At 36.5% G+C, this 24,642-nt stretch overlaps 1 protein-coding gene across 1 annotated transcript in view; it reads right to left on the minus strand.

Moving 5' to 3' along the window:
- Positions 1 to 592: 592 nt before the first annotated feature.
- Positions 593 to 24,642, minus strand: part of AIMP1 (aminoacyl tRNA synthetase complex interacting multifunctional protein 1) — a 61,264-nt gene continuing 37,214 nt past the window's right edge. The window contains exons 6-7 of the mRNA XM_072625042.1: positions 15,339 to 15,507; positions 593 to 851 (exon numbers count right to left, since the gene is read on the minus strand). Coding sequence (XP_072481143.1) covers positions 685 to 851; positions 15,339 to 15,507 — 336 coding nt within the window. The 3' untranslated portion in view covers positions 593 to 684. The remainder of the gene's footprint in view (positions 852 to 15,338; positions 15,508 to 24,642) is intronic.

A 24,642-nucleotide genomic window follows, 5' to 3' on the forward strand; every position in this document is an offset into this window, starting at 1 on the left:
GAAACAACAAACTGAAGAATCTAAGTTGCCATTTTTGAAGAAAGCCAAGTTCTCATATAATACAATATACAATGATATAAAACTCAAGATTTGAATTTTCATCAATTCCATAACCTTGAGTTAATAATAATAACTACTAACACTTACACAGCACTTACTAAGTGCCAGGTGAAGTGCTGGCTCATTTGATCCTTAAAACAACTCTGGGAGGTAGAAGCTATTTTATTATCCCCATTTTACAAATGGGCAAACAGAATTCAACTGATTTGCTCAGTCATACATGTAGGAAATATCAGGCCAAATATGAACAAAGATCTTCTGACTCTACTGGGTCCACAGCTCTATTCACTGTGCCACCTAGCTGAGGCTACTGCCAACTTATTTAAGTTTCCTCATCAATAACAGTAACAATTAATGAAAACAAACTACTTGTGGATTTATAAAGAATAAAAATAACTGCAAAACATCTAAAAAATGTAAAGTACTTTTAAAGTGATCAAGCACTATGTCCTAATACAGAAAATAATATAGACATATAATCAACAGGTAGCTCTGAGAAAAAACAGAAATGAGTCAGTAACCTTTAAGAAGGTTATGGAAGAAATATATATTTTTTATTGTGCTTACAGTACTTTCCATCAAAACTTCTTTAAAGTATACCAATTGCCAAAGATTCTTTCCATTTTATTTAATTCCACTATTGGACATGGTCTGAGCTCTACAGATCCCCTTCCCTTTCACCTCAAAGGGGACTCCTTTATATGTTGCAACACACTGGTCGTTAGTGAGAAGGTCAGGCTGGATTTGCTCCCAGATCTTCTTCTTGGGATTCAGTTCTTTCTCAGGCTCTCCTATTTAAAAAAAGACAGAAAGAAAGAAACAGTTACAGTGAAAAATAAGTTTACTGGCAATAAGAGAAACACTTTTCAAAGCTAACTTCAATCCTCTCAGAATCTGTGTTCTCAAAGGATGGAACACTACCACTCCCAACAGACTGCAAATGTTTCACCTTGGAGGACAATGTCCTGGGCTGGCAATCATCTGGTAAGGTTCTTGTGCTTTCCTCCTCTAAACTAAATGAGAGGGATCTTCTAACTATAGAAATATCATCTGTAGTAGGACACGGCACTTGAAACTTTTAACAGATGAAGGTTTTCTAGGTAGGGAAGTGGAGAGCATGTTGGCCGTGGAGTCAGGAGGAAGAGTTCAAATCCTGCCTCAGAAACCTGTGTGATCCTGGGCCGTCACATAAGCTCTCCAAATCTCATTTTCTCTATCTGTAACATGGAGGTTGTTGTGAGCAGAGATAACATAGGTACAACTATTGATAAACCTTAAAGTGCTATGTAATAGCTAGCTATTACTCTATTCTATCCTCTACTGACAATTTCTACCTTATTTCCTCAATAATTTTAGGTGTTATTCTCTAGACCACTGAAAAAAGGTGGTACCATTTTTTTTGCAAGTCATTTACTGATATACCCCAACACTTCTTTTTAATTTAAAAGTTAAGCAAAACTGATCAATAAAATGCTTTAAGACATGCACATCTGACAGTGCATGTGATATTTTGCTCCTATACTCTCCAACCTCTCTACCAAGAAGAGAAAATTGTATCTCACTATCTGTTCTCTGGCACCAAAAGCGGCTATTGCAATTGGTCTCTCAGTATTTTTGTTTACATTACTGTAGTCAAAATGATAAAATATACTCAGAGAGAATGCTGTAATGAAAAAATTATCTTGATGTATGACAAATATTCTCTTCTGATCTTGAGATGAAGCAGTAATATGCTCTTTTAACTAACAGTCACTCTTACCAGGGTGCTAAGAAAAGTGTTACACTACTACAGTGATAAACAGCACCCAGAAAACTACAAAGCTTATCAAGTTGGATCTCCAGGTAACACAGACTTTTTGTCTAACATTTCTCTAATGAACTCCAAATGTCTTCTAAGAGCAAAGCATATTCAAAACATGTCTTTTACCTCTGTTTCTCCCTCAAACTAGGAAGGGAAATAAGAACTTAGCACAGCTGAAAGATTTTACCTCTCAAGCTGTAGATGGTGCTACAGGGTAAAAATACAAATAGCAGCAAAGTTAAGTTCTTTTCCAACCATCAGAATTGCCATTCCTTTCTTTAACCAATCCATAAAACTCTTAAACTCTGCAGGCTCCCAGCATAGAAGATGAAGTCTTCCTCTTAGCTGATTCTCCTGCTGCCTTCATACACAGCTCTTGTGAGCTCAAATCAGAACTTCTTAATGATCAAAGGCTCATCTTTATCTTACAAAGTAAAATTAAAAAAAACAAAACAAAAACAAAACTAGCTGCCAGTTATAAAACTGACATATATTTAATTTTCGCCATGGTTTTCAAAGAGTTACTTGATTTATCAATTTTAACCTCTTAAACTCTTTTTAAAAAATCATATTCAAATGAACTGAAGGACCACAATGCCAGAAATCCTCAGACATTTTTTGATCCCAAGTATATTTTTTCAGAGGGTCAGTCTTCTACTTGATTCTCCTAACACCTTTTTTTCATATTTTTTACCAAAGACAATTGTGTTTCTTCTCAAGTGGACTTTTATTAGTTTTTACATGTACAAAATACTTTTTCCTGCTCCTTTCAGCAACCATACTATTCACTTACAAAAGAAACAGTATTATACATTCTTCAAAAGCTGATTTCGTCCTTTTTCCTCAAACATTTCTTTTTCCCTCCCTCTCACCAACCAAATTGTTCACACATACAGAAACAAAGATGGCATGCCAATTAAAACTGTAGAAGACAAAAAACTCTGAGGGAAAACTAACATGTCAGGTGCTAGCAGCAGAAGCCAAAATGGTCCTGTCGGTAGGTTGAATCTAATAAGGGGAAGTTTTACACTTGAGTTAAAAAAAAAAAAAATTCATAACCACCAGATTGCTGTGTATGTGTGTCTTGTGAGTATGCACATATGACAAACATTTCTCAGAAAAATACACAAGAGGGTTAACGGAATGCAAATTCAACGAGCTGATTGTATGAAATAGCAGCCCAATTAACTAACACAATTGTAGAGTGTTAGAAGAAGCATTTTTCCAGGGCTAGAGAGATTATAGTCCCATTGTCCTCTACCCTAATGAGACCACATCTGGATTACTGTGTGCTACAGAGGGACACAGAATAACAGCTGGAGACCAACAGGATGGCAAAGGCACTCTAAAATGCTTTAAGACTGAAGTAATTGGGTAAAATGAAGACAGTTGTATATACAGAATAATTTCAAGATTTGGCAATGGGAGAATGAGGAGTCCAGAATAAAAATATCTAGGAAACTGGAAGGGTAGTGATGCCTTTTGACAGAAATAGGGAAATCTGATAGAGGAGAGGGTGGCTTAAGCCTAAAGAAAATGAGCTGCTTTAGAAATACTTAATGTGAGCCTAACACGTCTCTGGGACATTTAGGTGGAAATGTGCAATAGGCAATGTGATGTCCAGTACTGAAGCTCAGGAGAGAAACTGAAGCTAGATATTTAGATGTGAATCATTTGCATTAAAACCATAGAAACTACCAAGAGAAAGAGTAGAGAAAGAAGAAGGGTCAAGGCCAAAATTTTAAGGAACAACCATATTTAGGAAGTTTGATGAGAATAACTAAGCAAAGGAAATCAAATCAGACAGGTAAGAGAGTCAGGAGAAAGCATATAATGTCATGAAAACCTACACAGGCAGAAGAAGGTGATGCAGCATATAGGCTGAGAAGCATCAAGACTGAGAAAGGTAATCAGAATGAGCAATTAAGAGATCATTAAAAACTTAGGAAAAAACAGTTTTAGTGGAGTGATGGATGAGGTTGGAAGTCAGACTGCTAAGATTGAGTGAGAATTGAGGAAGTAGAGGAAGCAAGTGAAGCCCACCTCAACTACCCCGCATGGAAAAGCTTTAGTGGTTTTCAAGATAAAATACAAATTTCTCACTTGAATACTTAAAGCCCTTTGCAATACACAGCAAATCTATCTGTCCAGCTAGATGGCAGATTACTCCCCATTCATGTACTCTGCATTTTGGCCAAACAAGCCTACTCTATGCTCCTCAATAAAACACTCCTCCCTCTCCTGTCTGTGTCTTTGTGCAGGCTGCCCCCTATGCCCAGAGTTCTCTGTCCTCATTTTTGCTTTATGGAATTGTATTTAATTTGGTATTTTATTTAATTAGAATTTAGTGTTAGTATTAAATATTTTATTTTTCTCAATTATATGTAAATTTTTTAAACATTTGTTTTTCTTCTGATTACCACCTCCTTCTATCTGCCCTCTCTTCTACTACCTTCTCATCTCCTTCCCCTCTTACTTTCCCATATGATAAGATAGACTTCTACACCCAACTAAGTATGTGTTATTCTCTCTTTGAGTCAATTCTTATAAGGGTAAAGTTCAAGTATTCCCTATAACTTCCCCCATCTTCCCCTCCACTGTAAAAACTTTTGCTTGCTCTTTTATGTCAGGTAATTTAGTCCATTCAACTTCTACTTTTTCTCTTTCTCCCAGTGCATTCCTCTTTCTTATCCTTTAATTTTATGTTTTAGAAATCATCCTATCATATTCAACTCACATTCATGCCCTCTTTATATACTCCTTCTAACTGCTCCAACTATGAGAAAGTTCTTATGAGTTGCAAGTAATATTGTCTCAAATTGGTATGTAAACAGTTTAACCTTATCAAATCCCTTGTGATTTTTCCTTTCTATTTATTTTTTTATGCTTCTCTTCAATCGTGCATCTGAAAGTCAAATTTTCTATTCAGCTTCGGTTTTTCTTTAGGAATGCCTATAAGTCCTCTATTTCACTGAATATTCATTTCACCCACTGAAGGAATGCATTCAGTTTTGCTAGGCAGGTGATTCTTGGTTGTAATCCTAGCCCCTTTTGCCCTCTGGGATGGGATATCATACTGAAAACTCTCCTATCCTTTTTCAAGTAGCTGCTAAATCTTGTCTTATCCTAACTGTGGCTCCATGATACTTGCACTATTTCTTTCTGGCTGCCTGCAGTATTTTCTCCTTGACCTGGGAACTGTAGAATTTGGCTATAATATTACTGCCAGTTTTCATTTTGAGATCTCTTCTAGGAGGTGACTGCTGGATTCTTTCAATTTCTATTTTACTCTGGTACCAAAATATCAGGGCAGTTGTCCTTGATGATATCTTGAGATGTCTAGGCTATTTTTCTGATCATGGCTTTCGGATAGTCCAATAATTTTAAAATTATCTCTCCTGGGTCTATTTTCCAGGTCAGTTGTTTCTGTAACGACATACTTCACACTGTCTTCTATTTTTTCATTCTTTTGATTTTGTTTTATTAGTTTTTTTTTTTTCAAGTCTCATAGTCATTAGCTTCTACTTGCTCAATTCTACTCTTTAAGGAACTATTTTCTTTGGTGAATTTTTTGTGCCTCTTTCTCCACCTGGCCAATTCTTCTTTTCAAGGCATTCTCCTCCCTGGTGGATTTTTGTGGCTCTTTGACCATTTGGCCTATTCTGTTTTTTAAGGTGTTATTTTCTTCAGTATTTTTGGGGTCTCCTTTATCAAGCTATTGACCCTTTTTTCATGATTTTCTTGCATCACTCTCATTTCTCTTCTACCTTTCTTATTTGATGTGTGAAAGTCCTTTTTGAGCTCTTCCATGGCCTGAGACTGATTCATGATTTTTCTTTAAGGCTTTGAATGTAGGAATTTTGACTTTGTTGTTTTCTGAAGTTGTGTTTTGATCTTCCTTGCCACCACAGTAACTTTCTATTGGTTACTACTTCTCCAGCCTATTTTTCTGACCTTTAACACTTTGCAAAAGTAGGCTCTACTTCCAGGGTGGAGGGCCTGCTATCCCAAGCATCAGGGTTTTTTATAGCTGTTTTCAGAGTTACTTCTAAGAACTTCTAAGTTTTCAGTTCTTCCAACATGGCATGATCTAGGGAGGGGTGCGTTTACTACCCTTTTGGCCTGTACGCTGGTCTGTGAGTGATCAAAAGCACTCTTTTTTGCCCTGGAACCATGAATGCAAACTCTGGTGTGCTAGGATTCCTCCTCGCCCTGGGAATGCCACTCAGAACTACAAACTGGATCTGAGGATGGGCAAAGCAGCAAAGTCCTGCCCCTTGTAGTCTCCTTCTGACCAGCTGTTCAACCCCCTTACCGTTTGTGGTCTGAGAGCTCCAGAAGCAGCCATTGTCACTGCTGATTCAATTGCTCCCAAGGCCTGCTCCTGGTTTGCTGGGGCCAGCTTTGTGCTGGTGTGGCCTGCACTGGACCATGCTCCACTCTTACCCTATATGGCAGACCTTTCCCATTGCCCTTCTAAGTTGTCTTTGGCTGGAAAATTCTTTCCGTACATTCTTTTCTGGATTCTGCTGCTGCAGAATTTGTTTTGAAGCATTATTTAATGATGTTTAGAGCAGATTTGACTCAGACAAGTCCCTGCCTTTTCTCCATCATTTTGGCTCCACCTCTTCACTTTATAGAATTCTTAAGTCTTCAAAGCACAGTTCAAATGCCACTATCTATAGGAGATCTTGATTGATTCTCCTCCCAATGGTTGGTGCTCTCCTCCTCCTTCAACATATTTTGTATCCATCCTATTGAATATACCTAGTATTTGTGAATATGTTTTTTACCGCTGGACTTTTATTTCTGTCTTTGCATTCCTAATGCCTAGCATGGTGCTTGGCATGTAGGAGGAACTCAATAAATGCTTATTAAATTGAAATGAATTGTTCAAAATATGGGCTGATCAGACAGTCTCAAAGGTAACCTTTAATTCAAATTCTCTTCCTTATGGAAGTAATGACTTGAACAAAGAAAAGGAATGAGGGGCAGGGGAAAAACCAAAACACTTATCACAGTTTACAAGAAGGGTTTTATGAACATTTATCATCAAATAAGCTAACAGAGAGGATAAATTCTAACTAGCCTTTATCTTGCACCAGACTTCAAAATCAGAAAATTCCTATTAATTCCATTTTCACTACCCAAAATAACTCTCCTCAGAATGTTCACAAAGTCTCAGTTCCACTCTGACATTTACAAGACCAGTAGTATTCCAGCAACTAACCTGCTTTTTATAAGTTTGGTCAACTGAGCATATGACCCCTAATAATACTTGAGACCAATTCCCTGAGTACTTTTACATAAAAGTCAGAAGATTAATTTGGACCTATGGGGTTACTGCTGATTAACTTTATAAAATTGCTCAGCAGTTACATGAGGTTTGGCCTTGCGTATTCTTAATACGCTTGGGAGAATAGAAGAAAAAACACAATTATCTAAAAAGTAAAGCACTCACTAAAACTGCACAGATTAAGTGCTCTGAGGCCAAAAAAAAAAAGAAAAAAGATAGATCCAGGGGTAGTTAACCATATTTCACTGTCAATTTATTTTTATACTGGTTTAAAACAAACCAAAAGTTCAACTCCTTGGAATAATATACTCAAACTAACCATGAAAATTACTTGTGAAAATAAATGTCCTTTGCTGGATTGATTTAAGTTCTCTCTATGGCTTTTTTATGAAGTGAGATGGGAAAAGAGTTCAGATGGACAAAAATAAATTATAAGGGTCAATTTTTGGCAGACTAGGGAGGAAGTTAGGAAATGCATTTTCAGTTGGCATCAAGGGGATAGAGATGAGCATGTTTCCTTCTGTTTTTAAAGAGCTTCTAGTTGTTACACTGAAGATGACTATGTACTCATATGCACATTTTAGTACTTTTCACACCAGTTAGATGATTATTGTGAATAGCTCACATTTGTATACTGATTTACACGGGTCTAAGGACTCAATCAGGGGTACGTTGTACAACTTTTACGTTCTCTATTTTATAGTCACAGAAACTGAGGCTCAAGGAACCTGACTGAGTTGTTCATAGTCATACAGTTGGTACATTCTAGAGCTAGGAATCAAAATCGAGTCTTCTGCTTTTTCCACCAAACCATGACATTTTCCTGTATATGTGTCAGCAGAGTTAATCATCTTCTTAGAGGTTCAGAAAAGAATAGTTCCCAAACCAAACTATCTCTACATGTTTTCTTCAATGTTAAGATTCTTTTTCTAAATTATATTATTTGTTTTCAGTGTTCTACAATCACATCCATATATCTTAGATTTTTTTCCCCCTCCCTCCCCTTCCTTCCCCACTCCCTCCCTGAAAGGGCATACAATTTTATATAGGTTCTACACATACATTTCCATTAAATACATTTTCACTTTAGTTATACTGCATAGAAGAATTAAAATGAATGGAAGAGATCATAAAACAAAACAAACCAAAACATAACACAAAAGGAAATGATCTGCTTCATTCTGGGATCAAATTCCATAGTTCTTTCTTGGGATGTGGAAGGCATTTTGCCTCAAGAGTCCCCTGAGAATTTTTTAAGTCCTTGCATTGCAATGAAGTTCTAAATCTACCAGGAAAATTCCTCGCACACTGTGGTTGTTGCTGTGTACAAAGTTCTTCTGGTTCTGCTCACTTCACTCAGCATCAGGTCATATAAGTCTTTCCAGGCCTCTCTGAAGTCTTCCTGTTCATCATTTGTTATAGTGCAATAGTGTTCCATTACATTCATATACCACAATTTATTCAGCCATTCCCCAATTGATGGGCATCCTCTTAATTTCCAGTTTTTGGCCACTACAAAGAGAGCTGCTATACATACTTTTGTACATGTGGGATCCTTTCCCATTATTATGATCTCTTGGGGATACAGTCCTAGAAGTAGTATTGCTGGTCAAAGGGTATGCACATTTATGTAGCCCTTTGGGCATAGTTCCAAATTGCTCTCCAGAACGGTTGGATCAGCTCACAGCTCCATCAACAATGAATTAGTGTTCCAACTCTCCCACATCTTCTCCAACATTTATCATCTTCCTGTTTTGTCATGTTAGTCAATCTGACAGGTGTGATGTGGCACCTCAGAGTTGTTTTGATGTGTATTTCCTCTAATCAATAATGATTTAGAACATTTTTTCATATAATTATAGATATCTTTAATTTCTTCCTCTGAAAACTGCCTGTTCATATTCTTTGACCATTTATCAATTGGGGAATGACTTGTATTCTTGTACATTTGACTCAGTTCTCTACATATTTTAGAAATGAGGTCTTTATCACAGACACTAGTTGCAAAAATTCTTTCCCAGTTTTCGGCTTCCCTCCTAGTCTTGATTGCGTTGGGTTTGTCTGTGCAAAAACTTTTCAATTTAATGTAATCAAAATTATCCATTTTGCACTTCATAATGTTTTCTATCTCTTGTTTAGTCAAGAATTTCTCCATTCTCCATAAATCTGATAAATACACTATTCCTTGCTCCACTAATTTGTTTATAGTATCAATCTTTATACCTAGATCATGTACCCATTTGGACTTTATTCTTGTGTATGGTGCCGGGCATTGGTCTATGCCCAGCTTCCACCACACTTATCCAGTTTTCCCAGCAATTTTTGTCAAACAGTGAATTCTTATCCCAGAAGCTGGATTTATCAAACAGTAGATTGCTATATTCACTGACTACTGTGTCTTGAGTACCTAACTTATTCCACTGGTCTACCCCTCTGTTTCTTAGCCAGTAGCAAGTGGTTTTGATAACTGCTGCTTTGTAATACAATTTGAGATCTGGTAGGGCTAGGTCACCTTCCCTAGCATTTCTTTTCATTAGTTCCCTTGATATTCTGGACCTTTTGTTCATCCAGATATATTTTGATATTATTTTTTCTAGCTCTAGAAAATAATTATCTGATAGTTTGATTGGCATGGCACTGAATAAGTAAATTAATTTAGGCAGAATTGTCATTTTTATTATATTGGCTTGGCCTACCCAAGAGCAGCTGATGTTTTTCCACTAACTTAGATCTGACTTTATTTGTGTGAAAAGCGTTTTGTAATTGTGTTCATATAGTCCCTGCATTTGTTTTGGCAGGTAGATTCCCAAATATTTTATAGTGGCTACCTTAGCATTAAATGGGATTTCTCTTTCTATCTCTTGCTGTTGGGCTTTGTTAGTAATATATAGAAAAGCCGATGATTTGTGTGGGTTTATTTTGTAAGCTGCAACTTTGCCAAAGTTGTTTATTATTTCAAGTAGTTTTTTACTTGAATCTCTGGGATTCTCTAAGTATATCATCATATCACCTGCAAAGAGTGATAACCTAGTTTCTTCTTTGCCTATTTTAATTCCTTCAATTTCTTTTTCTTCTCTTATTGCTACAGCTAATATTTCTGGTACCATATTGAATAATAGTGGTGATAATGGACATCCCTGTTTCACCTCTGATCTTATTGGAAATGAAAAATGAATCTAGCTTATTCCCATTGCATATAATGTGTGCTGAAGGTTTCAGGTAGATACTGCTTATTATTTTATGTAAAGTTCCATTTATTTCTATGTTCTCCAGTGTTTGCAATAGGAAAGGGTGCTGTGTTGTCAAAAACTTTCTGCATCTACTGAGATAATCATGTGGTTTCTGTTAGGTTAGTTAAGATTCTTAAAACATGTTTTTCCTACTGCAATACCTTGGTTGAAATCCAATGGAGTGTAGTCTCAAAGATATCAGTTATTTCCTTTGTCTCACAGCTACCACATTTTTTGAATAGTTATTTCTGTTTCGTGCTTCAGTGACTTGTTGCTATATTCTATAACTAAAATTTATAGCTTCACAAATTTAAGGTGGGGCAAAAGAAGGAAAGGAGTGAGAAACAGGAATAGAAAAACATTCATTTGGCATTTTCAAAGCTCCAGTGATCTTTCTTGCTTTCTATGAGAAGGAAAATGACTATAAGCATATAAAGCCTTTTCTAACACAAATTGCAACTCTAAATTTTGATCTAATGCAACTTCTACACAATGTTTTATATATACACATATATATACATATAATTTATAATGTAATTTTCTATAATCTGAGAATGTCAACTGGCTAGCAAAATAGATAAACTAACACATGTACACCTTAACATAAGGGACAGATGCTAACAAATTTAAGAAGAAAAGACAAAGGTTCTCCCTAAGAAGAAATAAATGATACATTAATTTACTGTTCGTTGTTGTTCAGCTATTTTCAGTTGTATCCAACTCTTAGTGATTCCATTTGGGGTTTTCTTGGCAAAGATACTAGAGTGGTTTGTCATTTTCTTCTCCAGCTCATTTGACAAATGAGGAAACTGAGGCACACAAGGCTAAGTGACTTGTCTGGGGTCACACAGCTAGTAACTGTTTGAGGTCAGATTACTCTGCGCTCTATCCACTGAGCCACCTTGCTGTCCTGATAGATGGATAGTCTTCTGTAAACTATTGGCAGCTCTTTCCTCTTAGAAATGTTGTGTCTGAAGGGTGACTCTACTGTGCAAGCACAGAAAAGAGGTCCAGTGGAGGCACTCTAACTTCAGTGCTCACTAAGGATTTCTGACTGTTCAGTTTGGTTAAACATATACTAAGAATGAACTGAATAATAATTTAAACTCAAGTTCAGGTGATGCTGTTGTGGAACACTGGAGCTGAATTTTCCCTTACTCTTCTTTATGTATAATTCTGTGGTCCCTTCTTGTGTACTTAAAGGCTAAAGGTGCAAGGAAGGGCACATGCACATCAGGGACAGACTTAATTCATTAGCACCTCTAGCAACAACTCTGGGTATTACTGAAGGAAAATTTCATTTCAATAATTCCATCTGTAAAATTCAGATGATGAAAACTGTTTCAAAGTACTGTCCTATTCAACTCCTGAGGCAAGTTCTAAGTCAGAAAATTAAAAACACAATTGACATTAACCAATTGATAAGTATTTTATTAAGCACCTATGCTAGGCAGTGGGCATCCAATGCCAAAAATGAAACAGTTCCTCAAGGAATTCTATTCTACTGGGAGAGAACATATGCACTTAAGCAAACACAAAATAAATACAAGGCAACTGGGAATGTGTGGAGGCACTAAGATGGAATATCAGGCAAGGATTCTTGCAGAAAGTATCACTTGAGCTCAGTTTTGAAGCAAACTAAGCAAAAAGGAAGAAGGAAACATCTAAGAGACAAAGGTGAAGAGGAGAGACAGAGAAGCAACGCTTAAAATAATTACTTAAAAGACAGCAGAGGGTAATTGGAAATAAAAAAAGGAACAGGAAACAAAAGACGCCTAAAAGTTCCACTTAAGGACAGATTCAGCAAAAACTTGAACTCAATTTTCAGGAGTTACAGAGTTATAGTTTTTGTTCTAACTTCCTTTACCTCGTCAGTTTTACAATAAAAAAGAAACTTATTTTTTTTCAGTTGTTATTACACTTACATGGTCTGTGACTCCAGAGTCAAATTTCTGTAAATATGGCCTCCTCAAGGGTAGGGGGATTTCTGCTACATGCACTGCAAACAAAGCTCCCTCCAACAGTGTGAGGCCCTTGCTAGTTCACAAGAACTTGAGACTTTTAATGATTATCTGCTTCTAACTCCCACTGCTAACTTGGCTCTTTCACGAAGGACTAGGATGGGATTGTGCCAAAACCTGCTCACCATTATAAGGTTCACAGAACATTAACGTGGTCTCTCCACTGCTGCTGGGGGCCCTGGTTTTATGGGAATGCATGAACACACACCCACTCACTGACCCACACACAAAATACATGTAATAGACCTTTAACATCTGATTCTTTTGGGTGGTCTTCACTTAGTTGGGTGGGGATGGGCAAAAAAAGAATCAGGGTTTAATCTGAATCTCTTCTTCATTCCTTTCATCTATACTCCTTTATCATTGTGACTTAAATGTTCAAATTGCATGTTGGTTCCTGACTAAACTTTCGGGTGCTGTTGGCTTTCTTCTAATAGAAAGAACATGAAAACACTCAGCAACTATTAAAATAACTGTGAGAGGGCCCACAGGGAACAAGGGTGAGAGAGCCAGCCTCAGGGTCAAAAGACCTGGGGAGCTAAGTCCCTTAACTTGTCCCAGGCATCTCTTGAAGACTGAGCTGTAGAACTGTATTAGTCTCCTCACTAAGAATTCAAGGGCAAATGAAATAACAGGTCCAGAGCAATAAAAAACAAAAACCAGAAACAACTACAACTCAAACTTATATAAATTATCACAAAGCATCTCAACTGCTTATCCATTAACAATGATTAACTTATGAATTAATTCCACTGGTTTCTCCTACCAAACGTCCACATTTCTAACTTTATTTTCACACACAATACATCTTGTTCTAGCCAAGATGACTCTTCTCTGTGAGACTTTGTGTCCTGTAACTTCTAACTGATCTTCTTTTTCTAAATCAGCTTCTGTCTATGCAGCTAATTTATTGCTTGCTTGCTCACTCACTCACTCATCTGTTCACTTACGTTTTTCCCCAGTTAAATAGTAAAAAATTTTAAAAAACATTAAAAAAAAAAAAGTTTTGAGCGCCAAATTCTATTCCTCCCTCCCTCCTTCCCCATTCATTTAATTCTGAAAGACTAGGTATCTAAAGAGCCCAGGCTGGGATTACAAGGGCTATTCATAGGCCCAATCTATTATTGACCAGAATTTGAATTTTGACCTGTGCTGACCTGGATTGGTTTGCTTTTCTTAGGCAACCTGGTGGTCTCCCGTTCCTCTGGGCTCAACAGATTGATCCTGGACTTAATATGGACATTCAATCTGCTTAGCCCAATGTAGCTCAGAACTCCTTGGGTCAAGGGATCCCTCACAGCCTCTAATTCTACAGTGTACCACCATGACTGGCTTTATAATTTATTATTATTTAAATTTTTATTTTATTTTTAGTTCATGGAATAAAACAAGCATTTCCATAACATGGTATAATTTTTAAAAAGATGATTACACATGATACTGCAAATACTTTATGTGCAACTGGCTATTCCTCTTAAATATATAATAAAGTTATCATGTAGAATTTTCTTTTTCTTTTTTTCTCCCATCTCCTCCAAGAGATGGCTATCATTGGACATAAATGTGTGTGTGTGTGAGCACATGTATGTAAAATCATTCTATACATACTTCTATTTATTAGTTCTTTCTCTCGATGCAGGTAAGCATCTCCCTCCACAGGTCTCTGGCTATTTGTAATAGTGAAAATGACCTATTGGCTCAAAGTAGTTCTGAAAACAATACTGCTGCTACTGCATACAATGAGTGTTGTTTTGGTTCTCCTCACTTCACTCTTCATTATTCTGTGCAAGTCTCTGCACGTTCTTCCAAAATCACGGAGCTCATCACTTCTTACAGCATAGTATATTCTGTAACCATCACAGACCACAGCTTGTTTAGCCACCAGAGAGTCAGCTGCTATAAGTAATTTAGAGTATAGGGTTCTTTTCCTCTTTCCCTAATCATCTCTGGAAATAGACCTAGTAATGGTACTACTGGGTCGAAGGGCACAGGCAGTTTAATAACTCTTTGGGCTCTCCAAAGTGGTGGGATCAGTTCACAACTCCACCAACAGTGAATTAGTATTCCAATTTTTCCACATCCCCTTCAACATCTGTTGCTTTCCCTTTCAATCCTCTTAACCAATATGATAGGTATAAAAATGGTATCTCAAGGTTGTTTTAATTTGCATTTCTCTAATCAATAATGATTTAGAGCAGTTTTTTATATAAATTGTTTTGATTTCTTCATCAGAAAACTATCTGTTCATATCCTTTGACTATATATCAATTGGGGAATGACTCACATTCTTATAGATTTTACAGAGGTCTTCATATATTTGAGACATGGGAACTTTATCTGAGAAACTGTCTATAAAATTTTTCTCCAATTTTCTGTTTTCCTTCTGATCTTGGCTACATTTATTTGTACAAAACCTTTACAATTTAATGTAACTGAAAATATCCATTATACTTTCTTCTGCTATCTGACTGCCCAAGCTTCTTTTCAGGCTCGGCACAGGTGCCTTCCTGATCCCCCAGTTTAGTACTCTCTTTTTTCTCAAATTACCTTATACATATATGTGAATATGCTATATATGTCCCTTGCCCCTTACACCCAGTCTTTTCCATTTTCCCCTGTTTTGTCAGGACCTAATATGATGCCTTGCTCAGAGGAGGAGATTAATTGAAGTAGAATGCAAATCCTCATCTTCTACCAGATCATTTCTACTGGAGAAAACTCTAATCCTAAGGAACAAGTAGGTTTTTCCAATTTGGCTTGGATATAAACTATTTTTATAGAGGAAGTATATGATTATTATTTAATGGAAAGTTAAAACTATAGTAATATAATTTAGATACAAAATTGACCTTACTTAGGCTAGCATTGAAATGTCTTTTTTTAAAAACAGATTTCTGACACACAATTTTACCGTATTATTTCATACTCACCAGAGAATCCCTCAAAAGTAATTCTGTCTCCAGGAACAGATCCACTGGGAGGATCCAAGATTTCCACCTTCTCTGGTGAACTGGCACACATCAGCATTGCCTGAGATACCACCCCTCTCATCTTTGCAGGCTTCAGATTACAAAGCAAAATCACCATTCGATTCTGCATCTGTAGAAATAACAAATCAGATGATCAAAGGTGAGCTAAATTTTATTTGAGTACTGAATTTAAAATATAGTAATAAAACTATGTTGATTTGAGTGTCTCTATCAATAATAAAAGTATTCTGAGAATTTTGTATCAATTTTAGAACCATCTATAAAAGTATAAATATAGAAAATGTTACAGTTGAAGGAATATATATCTATATCTGCCAGCAACTATAGGTACCTATGAAAATAAACATCAATGTCCTTAAACCTCTGTACCATTTTCCTAAGACATAACTTATTTCATGTTTATCAGGTTACTAAATTCTGTAAATGACAAAAAAGAACTGGAACTGCTTAAAACTTAAGTGTGAACTCCAAATATGCTCCAAGTTCCACACATTTATTTACTAACAACTTACATTTTTCATGAAGTGTTATAAAACCTACCTACACACCTTGGTTAAATCAGAGATACCTCTGAGGGTCCTCTGAAATTAAAAAAAACTATTTATCAAAAAGGAGGAACTACCTTAGTTTTGCTAGTGAGAAGAAAGAGGGTAGCTCCAAGTCTTGCTAGGGATAATGCTCTATTTCTAAAGGAATGAAATAAGAACCAGGATTTCTCCAAAAATGGCAGACTGCAAACTGAACCACTAGAGGGTAAGAAGCAAATTAAAAAAAAAAAATCCCAATAAAGGCAAGTAAAGTGGAAGGCCAGAAGATTTCTGATATGTGTGCCTGCGTGTGTGTTTGTGTGATCCATGTATCATTGATTACAGCCATTTTACAGATGAAGAGACTAATGATGAAGGAAGTTAGGTGATTTGTCCAGGGTCACCTATTTAGTAAGCATCTGAGGTGGGAGCCCAGGGCTTCCTAAGACTCCAAGTCTAATGCTCCATCCACCACACCACACTGTCTCTCACCACAATACTCAGAACATATAGGACATAATCTAAAGGAAAAAAAGTACTTCAGTCTGCTAGTCATATCGAAAGGGTTCTTGTGGAAATAGGTTAGCTCATATAATTTATTTCAAGGGGCATGAAAAGGATCATTCCCGAACCAATAAATGGTCAAAGGATATGAACAAGCAATTTTTCAGAGGACGAAATTATCAATAGCCATATGAAAAAATGTTCTAAATCACTAATAATTAGAGAAATGCAAATTAAAACAACTCTGAGATAACACTTCATACCTATCAGACTAGCTAAGATGACAAAAAAAATGACATGCTGAAGGGGATTTGGGAAAATCGTAATACTACTTCACTGTTGGTGAAGTAATGAATGTTGTATCTCCCAAAAGAACATAAAATCAAGAAAGCAGAGGCTTTTTCATTTTCATCTTTGTATTATTCCCATTGCCTGGCATAATGCTGTTCACATAAAAGGAGTTTAATATGAACCATTCTAGAAAGCAATTTGGAACTATGACCCCGAAACTGTGTATTTTAAACCTAGTAATACCGTAACTAGGTCTGTACTCCAAAGCCATCAAAGAAGGAAGGAAAAAAAAACCCTACATGTACAAAAATATTTCTAGCAGCTCTTTTTGTGGGGGCAAAGAATTACAAACTGTGGAAATGTCCATCAGTTGGGGAATGGCTGAACAAATTATGGTATATGAATATAATGGAATACAATTGTGCCATAAGAAAGGATGAAGGGTTAAAAGTGGGGAGAAAAAAAAAGAAATAATGAAGGGAATGTTTCAGAAGATTTGTATGAACTGAAATGAGAAAGACCAGGAGGACAATTTTATACAGTAGCAGTAAACAATGTAAAGACTTAGTAACTGACCCACACAATGATCAATCATGGGGATCAGTTCCAAATGATTCACACTGAATACATGAGTGCAGAATGAAGTGTATTTTCTCCTTTCTTTCTTTCTGACATGACAAATATGGAAACTGATTTTGCATGACTATACATGTTTGTAATGGATTTTGTTTTTCTTGCCTTCACAATGGGTGGGGGTGGGGACAGTAAGAGAATTTGGAAGTGAAAAGGAAATAAAATTGAATTTAGAAAAAGTAACATCAAAAAGCACCATGCTCAGTATCTCTTGGTGGAAAAACAAAAACAAAATAACAACTTTCTTACCCAGGAAGTGCACTATAATGGAAATGGGGTTTAAAGCCCTCTTTGCTATTTATTACAGGACAAACTTGGGATGTCACTTTACCTCTCAGGACTCAGATTCCTTATTGGCAAAATGAAAGGGATGGAGTGACCTCTAAGGGCTCAGTGGTATTGGGGTGATCTTCTAACCAGGAGGGAAAAAAGTCAACAATTATCCCTCGAGGAAAGCGAAAGGGTAAAAATAGGTCTAAGACTTTGATATACAAGCCCTCAGTAAGATGAGAATAGATAAAAAAGGATTTTGGAGTAATCGTAATCAAAGGGATTAACAAACACTATCTCCAATATTGGTTGAAACTATCATTTATGCTTTCTCTGGTTGGTTTATGGATGTTTTGGAAGGAGGAAAGTATGTGGTCACAGAATCAAAAAAGGAAACTCTCTCACAAGCCATCTATTCTAACCTATTCTTGAAGAGGGATCTGTTCTTAAATCTCCCAGAAGCCATCTGGTCCTTGTACACTGCACTGTCTATCTGCCTCTTATCCCATCACTTCTGCCTGGCCTGGGCTCCCTTGGGCTACATGACATAGTGCAATTCCAGATTTACATTCCAGTTTTTCTAAATCTGAATGTCGTAAGAGGCAATTTCCAAATGCCCCATTCACATAATATGGTGCGTCATTAAGCATTAACTACTTTCTTTCTTTGATACTTTCTCATTAATGAAGCTTATTTCTTCAATGTTTTGCCCATGTTCTACACAAAAAAACTACGGAAATAATTTTTTCTAAAAAACTACATAAAATTCCAAGTCTAAAGAAAGCAATATTCCCTTTTGTTTTTATCTTAAACCTCTGAAATAAGAAATGAAAATACCTTTAATATGGAAATACCTACCACCACAGAAGTCCAACTCTGATATTCCAATGTAGCTTGGAAATGATTCTGGCTTATTAAAGGCTCTGACTATAAAGTAGAAGATCTGGCAGGTCCTATCAAACCTGCTATAAGGGTGCTGTAATGAACTGTGCGAGTTGCCTAACGTCTAGCCTAAATTTAGGGGCTCATCAAGAGAGTTAACAAATGATGAACTTTTTGGCCACAGAAACTCATGAAGCATCTATGGGAATGAAATCTGCACTAGTGGGAGATGAGCCACAGCAATGAAACCACAGACCTTCTTAAACATCCAGAAGAACAGTCATGTCTAAAATGTTCACTTAATATACTTAAATATTAAATGTATAATATGTATAATATACACTGTACATCAAAGGAAGGTGGTTCACCTTGACAGAACTCTGTAACTGTTTTTCAAAACAAATCTACATTTCTTTTTGTCATTTTAAAAAATATTTTTAGAGTTTAAAAGTTTTGATCTTAAAAGATGTGAAGCAATATGTGAAAAGCAACTTGAGTTGCTTAATGTCTAACTACAGTTAGACCCATTTGTAGTGACCTAAAATCCAAATGAGAAATTTTAAGAATAAGGAGCGATAAAAAGAATTAATAAATACAAAGGCTGGTTCACAAGGAAAGCTATCACTGTTGTTAAGCCCAGTTTAAAAGAATCTAGTTATTTCTAAGGATTGTAACATCTTGGTATCTAAGATTAGGTCACAAAAAGGATCTGAACAAATAATAAGACAGAAATGAGAAAACTATACAGCATCAAAAGAGAAGATGTGTTCAATTCAGCCCTCAATCAAACTGTTGTTTGTGTGAATTACAGGAACTTTTCTTTTCAAATATGACAATTTGGTAAAGGAAAAGGATTGTAAAGAATTACATGCATAAATGCATGATAAAGTAATCATGCATTCAAAAACAATGTTAATTTTCTACGGCACTTTCTTTGTTGAGAGCTTATTTCCTTGCCTAACATTCTGGAGCTTTTAATCACCACCTTTAGATCTCCCTCAACTATTAACTTTTATGGGGCCTGTAAAATGCTTCACAGAACCAGGAAACAGTAACAAAGAATAACTACTGGTATTACATTTACAAAAACAAAACGTAGAAGTTTGTGGCATTTTCATAATTCAACCAACTCAAAAAGTTAAATAATTGAATTTTTAAAGTCTTTAAATATCCTAAATTATGCAAATATGTACCAATTTGTATGCTCTTTTCACTTAAGAGATGAATAATGAACACATATTCTTTATTTCCCACATAACTCAACTACGTAAATTTCTATCTACTATGGAATTAAAGAAATAAGGAGTCAAAAGTATATAAGAGAATAAGCTAAAACTATTATTTATTTTTTAAACTGTCTTGTCCATAGGGACACTTCTATAGTGTATCCTGGGGATTATTTCTAGGGATATGAGTTTTCTCGCTGCAAGCACTTTTTAGAAACAAAAAAGAGGAGGGGGTGAGGTTTCCCCTCTTCTTAGGAGAGGAGCCATCTGCCTTGGAAAGAAGATGACTAACTAGGATGTGGATATCAGGTAGAAGCTCTCAGTTAGAATGAACATGGCATGCTACCTAGAACAGATGGGAGAGGGGGGAGGTAAAGAGGCAAGTAACCAGAACAGAGATTTCTAGCAAGGAAGAGTCAAATAATCTGGGGTCAGCTTCTGTGCTTAGTGAGATTAAAACCTTGGGCTTAAAAAAAAAAAAGGAAAAAAAAGATGGGACATGGAAAAATGAAATTCCTGAGTCTCTTCCCTGATCCCCACAATAGAACATAGAAAGCCAAGTAAAAAGTGGTGAGATTTGTCCATTCCCTAGCCTTATCTCAAATCTACAGCAACCAATCATCACAGCAAAGTCTACTGCAGGGGTGGGGAACCTGCTTCCTCAAGGTCACATGTGGCCCTCCAGGTCCTCAAGTGCAGCCCTTTGAAAGAATTCAAACTTCATAAAATGAATCCCCTTAATAAAAGCATTTGTTCTGTAAAATTTGGACTCCATCAAAAGGCTGTACCCAAGTAGGCCCTGCTCACTGCTTCTATTTTACATCATCTTCCTCTCCTCTACTCATGCTTCTGTCCTTCGCAATCTGGCTTCCAGCCTCAACACTCAACTACAGCCATTCTTTCCACAGTTAACAAAGATCTCCTACCTGACAATTGACGGTCTTTTCTTAGTCCTACCGTATCTCTTTGGGATTTCATGACACCACTCCCTTCTGGTTCACCTCTTACCTTTCTGACAGTTCCCTCTCAATTTCCTTTGCTCACTCATCATCCTTATCACCACCTCTGTCTCTGGATGCTCCCTAAGGCTCTGCTTTGGGCTGACTTCTCTTCTTTTTCTGCACTCTGTCTGAGACAGAGCTCATTATCTGTGCTTCCCAAATCCACCCCTCTTCCAAAGTTTCCTATTTTTTCCATGGCATCCACACCCTTTAAGTCCCAGGTCCACCACTCTGCCTTTATCTTTGACTCTTTACTCTCTCATTCTACATGCTCACAGTTTCCAAATACTGACTTTACAGACAATAAGAGTAGAATTCAAATATTTCAAAGGGGTGCCATGCATAAGAGGATTAGACTTGTTCTGGCTGGCCTCAGAAAGCAGGCACAAGAGACAGGTCTTAGATCTGTTTAAGAAAAGTTTCATATTGATATGACTATATGTATAACCTATATCAGACTGCTTGTTATCTTGGGGAGGGAGAAAAATTTGCAACTCAAAATCTTACAAAAGTAAATGTTGAAAACTATTTTTACATGTTATTGGGAAAAAAAGAAAAGCTTCCTAAACATTCCAGCTATCCTTAAGTTCAATGGACCGTCTATAGAGGTGGCTCTCAATAGAGGTCTACCAGCACAGATGGATTAGTGTCAGCAGTACAGTACAGGAGAGGCTACGTTCAAAGAAGTGCTGGATTAGGACTGCAGATTCTTTCAAAAGTGTTTTAAGATTGTTATCTAAAGCTCATTAATAAAGTCCTAAATTAAAAAAGAATTGGTTAAATTTATATTACTCTAATGGTCTGCTATGTTAATGACTTGAATGAGAAAAAAAGAGACAAGTATTTCTTCATAACTAAGAATAAATTTTCCCAATTGTTTTTCATTATATTATCATCATTTTTATAGCTTTTGCTGTAAAGCAGATGTGAATAAGATTTTGAGAAACTTAAAACGATTTAACACAACCTAAAATATTTTTCTGGTTAATATACAAGGTGATGGTTGTGATGATGCCTCACATTCTAGTGTAATTAGTCAAGCTTAAAAAAAAGATAATTATAAAAAGTGAACAAAATGAAAGAAAAAAAAAGGGAGTTACAGTTTCATGGCCCCAAACTCCATGAAAGTGGGAAAGTTAGAGGTACTTAGAGCTAGGGGATGGGAAAATTATCATTTTGACCAGTGAAGACCTTAGGAAGGTCATGCAGCCCAGCCTCGCATTTAAAAAAAATTTAGGCACAACCCACAAAGACAAGTGGTCAAAGGATATGAATAATTTTCAAAAAAGAAATACAAATTATTTACTGAAAAAAATGTTCAAAATAATTAATATTCAAAGAATATGGTAACTGAGTACAATATTAGGAAGACTATATGAAAAAAATTGGGAGAAATGGGGGGACACATATGATGAGATGCAAAGTAAAGAACAAGGAGATGGAATAGCATACACAATGATTGAAAAAAATATGAAGTCCATCCAGGAAGATGGAACTCTGGTCAAATATCCCTCCTTATTAATAATCAATAATCCAACTGCTGTTTCCATGAACACATTTTATAAATGCTTTGCTGTTGTGTCAAAACAAACTTCTTGCTTCTGTAGATCTCCAATCTCATGTTCTCCACCAGTGACAGATCACAGCCCTCTCCAGCCAGCTCAGTCTGTATCACTTCACTTCAGCTGGGAGTTTTTACCTTGGTGCTTACTGAGTATCCTTGTTCCTCCTATCATACATCTTTCTTTAATGCCATGCTATTTCTCCTGCACGCTTCATTGGCAATGTGTTGCAGTCTGCTCACATCTGTCACGGTGCTCTTTGTGTGACCTAAACTTTTAATCAGATGGAGACTATGATACGCCATATTGTGTACACAGCAAGAATATTACTGCTGAAAAGATAGGCCTTTATTTCCGGGAGAAGCTTGGGGTCATTAAAAACACTGCATAATTTCTCAAAGGCAATTCAGCCAAATAAATGAGCTCCTATCAGATAACTATTTGCACTGTTTGTTCAAGATCTAGGAACTGATAAAGCAATTCTATGGGTTGTATAGTTAAATAAGTGTCACTGTCTGGACAAGAGGAATTCTTTACTTATTCGGATAGTTAGACCAAACTTCAAAAATCTTCCTCAGGAGGCTCTACAAATATCAACAACTAGAGACCTCTACTTTCCCATCTCTACAAATTCTTCCCCTTCCCCAAGCCCTATGAGAATAATCTTCTTAAGCACCAAGGCCATCCCTAATGAAGGTTTAAGAAGGTAACAAAAGGTTTTCATAAATTACATTCGACAATACACCCCATCTTTACAATGACAAAACTGACTTATAAGAAAGTTTTTGATTTGATGTAATAAAAGAATTAATTAAAGGTGCTTTTCCAACAAGGTACCTTTCATGCATGTGTCAAAATTACATATGATGCTTTGAAAGATGGAACAAAAGATAGGCTTAATTAACTCCTCTTTGATGGTTAATATCAAGTGAGGTACAGCACAGAGATATGACCACCATGGGATTTTCCATGATAAGGGAGAATATTCAGTACAGATTCCAAAAGGAAGAGGTGACAGCTACACTTCCAGATGTGGTGCTCCTGGAACACCACCTCTCGAATGGCTGAACAAACTGTCACATATGAAACATAACAGAATATTAGTAAGACGATGAAAAACAACTTCAGAGAATACGCAGAGTGAAGCGAGAAGCAAGAAAACAGTTTCTACAAGGACATCAACACTGTAAAGAAAAACAATTCTGAAAGAACTAGGATCAATGCATGTCCAACCACGTGTCCATAGGACCTAAAACGAAACGTATTACCCACCTACCAAGAGATGATCTGGAGGCAAGGTGTGCAAAGAATGGCTGCTGTGTGCATTTGTTTTGTTTAACTGTGCTGAATTATCACAAGTTCTTTTGTTTTTCCTTCTTAGTTCTTAATTGGGGCGGGGGGGGGGGAGGAAAGGAGAAGGGTGAGAGAAGTTACCAATAGTGATGCCAAAAAAAAACCTTTGCAAAAGGTATTTATTATATGCTTTTTTTCTTAAAAAGCAAGTAGTATTAAATTGATATTTGAACGTCATATATAATCCTTTTTTGTGTTCTGCTTCATGTACGGAAATGCTCTTTGTATCGCTACTTAATTCAGAATAAAAACTTAAAAAAAACTCCTGCATTAATTTGCAATAATACATTAATCTTTTCTGCAAAATCAGTAGATGGTCAACTTAAATATCAACAGAAGATGTCAGGAGTTTTTAACAGTACTACAGGAGAAGCCAAAATGTCAATGAGAAGAATGATCAATGGTTACAGATTGCAAAATTTCCCCCCAAAGGAAGGGGGGTATGGGTGTGTATGTGTTCTCATCTACCTTCCTCCCCCCACAGCAATCAATGGCAATACGTTTGCTTCACTGCACTTGACTCTAAACTCCCAGGCAGCTCATTCTGGTACTTCCCCCTCCCTTTTCCATCCAGCCCCTCTCCTTTCCATGTCTTGCTCCGAGAACCATCACCATCGCCATGTTCATCGAAACAGACTGATCCCTATGACTCCTCAGATCAAAGTCTGGGCCACAATTCCCCTTACAGGCACTATCTCACCCAATTAAAATGTAAGCTCTTTGAGGTTAGGAGCATCTTGACTTTGATTTGTATTCTTAGCAATTCTTATTCTTAGCACAGTGGTTTAAACAGATTAAAGTTTAATAAATGCTTCATTTGTTCATTCCATCATTCCAGGTACAGGACACTGTACTAGGACGCCTCCCTAGGCAGATTAATTAGGCGGAGAGACTTGGCCTTTTGTTGTTAACACTGTCAATACTGAACAATACTAAGTCAATACTGTACCAACACCTAAATGTGAATATTATGGATTTCTAATATATTAAAAACA

The sequence above is a fragment of the Notamacropus eugenii genome, chromosome 7 (genome assembly GCF_028372415.1).
Source record: "Notamacropus eugenii isolate mMacEug1 chromosome 7, mMacEug1.pri_v2, whole genome shotgun sequence".
NCBI classification, from domain to species: domain Eukaryota; kingdom Metazoa; phylum Chordata; class Mammalia; order Diprotodontia; family Macropodidae; genus Notamacropus; species Notamacropus eugenii.